Source organism: Chrysochloris asiatica, unplaced genomic scaffold, assembly GCF_000296735.1.
Source record: "Chrysochloris asiatica unplaced genomic scaffold, ChrAsi1.0 scaffold00254, whole genome shotgun sequence".
In the NCBI taxonomy this organism is placed as follows: Eukaryota; Metazoa; Chordata; class Mammalia; order Afrosoricida; family Chrysochloridae; genus Chrysochloris; species Chrysochloris asiatica.
The window spans coordinates 1122706-1127472 of record NW_006408772.1 but is presented as its reverse complement, the minus strand read 5'-3'; the positions used below and the strand labels follow the sequence as shown (position 1 = coordinate 1127472).

The 4767-nt window shown below is 37.7% G+C and overlaps 1 protein-coding gene across 3 annotated transcripts in view; it reads left to right on the top strand.

Annotated features, from left to right (window-relative positions):
* UGT2B17 (UDP glucuronosyltransferase 2 family, polypeptide B17) overlaps nucleotides 1-4767 on the top strand; it is a 51230-nt gene that overhangs the window by 7233 nt on the left and 39230 nt on the right. For 2 of the 3 annotated variants that reach the window (XM_006873764.1, XM_006873762.1), the window contains one exon: nucleotides 3037-3185. In XM_006873764.1, coding sequence (XP_006873826.1) covers nucleotides 3037-3185 — 149 coding nt within the window. Of the gene's footprint in view, nucleotides 1-1139; nucleotides 1143-3036; nucleotides 3186-4767 lie in introns of all 3 variants that reach the window. The other variant, XM_006873763.1, reaches the window with a different exon arrangement.

The window sequence follows — 4767 nt, the reverse complement described above, 5'->3', positions numbered from 1 at the left end:
AAAACGTGGCATCAGGATTGGAGGAAGACTCATTAACAACCTGCAATATGCAGATGATACAACCTTGCTTGCTGAAAGTTAAGAGGACTTAAAACATTTACTGATGAAGATTTAAGATCACAGCCTTCACTATGGATTACATCTCAATGTCAAGAAAACAAAGATCCTCACCATTGGACCAATAAACAACATTCTTATCAAAGGAGAAAAGATTGAAGTTGTCAAGGACTTCATTATTCTTGGATCAACTATCAACACTCGTGGAAACAGCAGTCAAGAGATCAAACGATGTATTGCATTGGGCAAATCTGCTGCACAGGAACTTTTTAAAGTGTTGAAGAACAAAGACGTCAGCTTGAGGACTAAGGTGTGCCTGACCCAAGCCATGGTATTTTCAATAACTTCATTCATATGGAAGTGAAAGCTGTACAGTGAATAAGGACGACCGTAGAAGAATTGATTCCTTTGAATTTCGGTGTTGGAAGAGAATACTAAAAGTGCCATGGAATGCAAAAAGAACCAATAGATCTGTTTTGGAAGAAGTACATCCAGAGTGCTCCTTTGAGGCCAGGATGGCAAAACTTCATCTCTGATACTTCAGACGTATTGTCAGGAGGGAACAGTCACTGGAGAAGAATATCATGCTTGGTAAGATGGAGGGTTGGAGAAAAAGAGGAAGACCCCCAATGAGATGGATTGGCCAGGTGGCAGCATTGATGGACTCAAGTGTGGAAGTGGTAGTGAGGTTGGCCCAGGATCAGACATTCTTTCGTTCTGCTGTGCGTGGTGTTGCTATGAGTTGGCTCCGACTCGATGGTACCTGACAACAACAACAACAACAAACTTGAGGGACTCATCTTACAGCATTATAACTCATAATGTTCTGCTGTTATTCAGAAAGTTTTCTGTTGACAAATATTCAGAAATAGATACCTCTCCTTCCTTCTCTTAAGAAGGAAGAAATATTCAGAAACCTGTCCACCATGCATGACCCTGCTGGTATTTGCAATACCAGTGGCATTGCTTCCAGCATTAAAACAACATGCAAGCCACCACAGTACAACAAACTGACAGACTAATGGTGGTGGCTATGTTAGTTTCCATATTTATTAAAATATTTTTCCACATTACCTTTTCAGGTGGTGGTGGTGGTTATGCATCTTGGAGTCAGTTCTGACTCATAGAGACCCTGTATAGGATTAGTGAGGCTGTCAGTCTTCACTGGAGCAGAAAGCTTCATCTTTCTCCCATGGAGCAGCTGGTAGATTCCAACTGCTAATCCTGAAGTTTGCAGACCAACTATCAAGATTCCTTTATATTTTCAGAATTTCTTCTGATTTGAGAAATATAAGTGGCTCTATTCAAGAAACTATTATTTGTCTAATCAATATTTTATTGATGTGCTAGTCAAATAGCCAGAATCAAAATAGAATAGTTCTACCTAACTGAACCTAACTAGTGAACCTTTAGTTTTCTAATGATTCCACTTTTCTTCACTAACAACTTACAAATGATCTGTTGTTGAAAGTTTGGCATACATGTTATTAGTCTGTTTTTATTTCCCTAGTCTGTATTTTTTAAACTATACTTTTTAAATGTGTCAAAAATTCAGGGTGAGCAGAATTTTCCATGATTTAAAAATGTTTCCAGCTGTTAATTACAAACAGATTTTTTTTTAATAATTATAAAATATGAAGAACTAACCATTTCTCCCACAATTTTTTTTACTTCTCAGTTGGGTTTGATGATCTGTTGCAGTGACCACATAGAAGTCAGGCAACATAATAACAGTTATGGGGTTTATTAGAAAAGTTAGCAGGTTAAAATACGGGTTTAGGAAAAGCTCAGGGCACAGTTGTTCCAGTGAGATGTTGATAAATATCCAGAGGACATACAACTCTACTATGACCCTCAGCTTGAAGTCACTGTCTCTAGTTTCATGGGTCAGCAAATCTACTGACTCTACTTAAGTGCCTGGAGGCACCAGATTCTACAAGCAAACTTCCTGCCCAACATTACTCAGCTTTACTTGCTCCATAGGCTGGGAAGCCCAAAACTCTGTCTCATGCTCTGGTTCTTGCTTTTTCTGCTATTGCTCCTCTGCCTCCTTTGGTGCCCCAGCTTTCTGTTTCTGGGTTGACAAAGTTCAGTTCACAGGGATCTTGGGTTGTGAAGCATGCTCTCCTCTCCTTGCTCTTCTTTAATGGTAGTAAGATCTCTCTGTCCTGCTTCTGAGCTGGTTCCTTTCACACCCATGCTAGAGTTCCAAGTTTTTGCAATTACAATTAGCTCTGCTAACATCCACAACTCAATCATATTATCATATCAGTACCTTTGACAACCGCCTCTTACATAGACCCAAGAGGGCAGAAATGTTGTTTGTTATAGGCTATGGCTAGAAGAAACATTAGAAAATTCACTGCACCACAATAATCAAATAGTATTCTGCTCTTAACTTGAATAAATTCAGTAGTTGGTACTCACAAAAACCACTTGAAAACTGAATGTCAAGGGATTGGCTTGTTAAAATGTAGAAACTAGAGTGAGTACTTCTGGGAAAAGTTTTTCTATGATTATGGTTGTTGTTAAATGCAGTCAAGACTCACAGCAACCTGTGTAGGGTTTCTAATGAGCAGCTGACACGTTTGAACCACAAACCTTGTGGTTAGTATCCAGTACTTATCCTACAGTACCACCCAAGGTCTAATTGATTTGGGAAACAAATTCAAGCTATTTTCATGTTTACAACTGTTACTTTTGCAATGTTAGAGAAAAAAAATGCACATTCTGCTCTACAGTGGTTTAGGTTTAGTGATAGTTTATGGATATGAATGTACTGATGTGGCATCAGAGATAAGTCTTTTCTCACCTTTTAAAGTATCTTTGGTTCCATTATTCCAAGCTCCCTCTGTCAGAAAGTTTTGCAGATATTCAGAGACAATTCTCTCAAGCTACCTTCACCTTTTGTTTTGTTTCTCTTGTTTTGTTTTTGTTGTTGTTGTTGTTGTTGTTCTTCTTCTTCTTCTTCTTCTTCAGGAAAACCCACCACACTATCTGAAACAATGGGGAAAGCTGAAATATGGCTGATTAGAACCTATTGGGATTTTGACTTTCCTCGTCCATTCTTGCCACATTTTGACTTTGTTGGAGGGCTCCACTGCAAGCCTGCCCGTCCCTTGCCTAAGGTAAGCATATTATTGTTTGTTTTCTATTTTTAATTGAAATTCTTCATTCAGAATATTTGACTAAGTAAGAAAGAAATGGGAAGTAGGATGAAATTATATGCAAATTAGAAATTCATATATTCCCATGCCACAATGTGTATCTGAATATATCTTTACAGAATAAAGTGGAATATCTGTGAGACTTTGAGAATAATGTCTGCTAAATTAAAGCCTTGATTATTTAACACACAAGAAAGTACCAATCATTCATTCAAAGAGTATTTATAAAGTGACTACTATATTCCAGGTGAGCAAGTTGCTGGTAGGATATGCAGAAAAACTAAGCAAACAAGGTTTCTTTCCCCTGCCCCATCTACCCCACCACACACACACATATATTCTACTTGGAAAAACAGAACAGACATAAGTAATAAAAATAGAGTGTGAAAAGGGCTATAAAAAGAAAAGACCACAATGCTAAGGAAACATTTAGCAGCAATCATAGAAAGTAAACCAGAGTCATTGATAATTAAGGTGAAAGGTATATAGGAATAACTAGGGAAGATGAGGGGAAGAGAAAGACAAAAACAAAGCAGCTAGCATGGTAATGGCAGTTCCCAAGCTTGCTAAGTTCAATGGAACAGGAAGAAGAATAAGAAAGCAGATGATGAAGAGGAGGTTAGTTGGAGACAGAAGGAGTTCAAAGCATCTATTAAGGGCATTGGGGAGCTAGAGGAAAGAGTTAAGCAAGGGAGAGACACAATCAGCATTCTTTTTCTAAAAGACCTTTCAAGATTCCGTTACTGAATTAGAATGGCAAATCCCTTAAGAGGTTATTGTAGGAGATCAGGCACCAGATGATGGGAAAATGAACTAGAATGTTCAAAGAGGAAGAACTATTCCTAGAGCACTACAACCTCATATGGTGGGTGTCTAGAAAACATTACTTAATACATAATCAAACACAAAATCTCTCTGACACAGAATCAGCAATCCAAAAGTAATACTAACTATTATAATAACTGCTGTTTCTGCTACTATTACTTTTACTCTTAATCGTTTATATTTGTCAGGCACTTTAACAACAGATCAAAATTATATTCTCTAGCAAAGTCCTCAAGGACAGATATCTTGTGGCATTTTTTAAAGTGGATGTATGTGGTTTGTTGTTGTTAAATGCCATTGAGTTGGTCCCAACACACAGCAACCTTGTATACAGTTTCTGAGGAGTGACTGATGGGTTTGAACCTCCGACCTTGTGGTTCAAACTGACTTTGTGATCCACCGTATTATCCTTCAGTGCCACACCAGGACTCCAGCTATACATTTAAGCGGGTTGAAATGCTTTAATTTTGCTGTAGGACTTCAACTTTTCACTAGTATTGCAGCTTTGAAGAAAATCATTCCTAAACAACATAAATAAATAAATATAAATGGGTAGTGCTAGCAATATTTTTAGCCAACCCACAGTTAATTTGCTTTACAGCATTGAAACTATTCATCCTTTAAAAGTCTAAAGCTTTGTATCTTAGAGAATAAAAGGATGGCTTGGCTTATCAGAGCAAGTGTTTTCTGTCATTTAGCAATTCTGAAGTAAAACTCC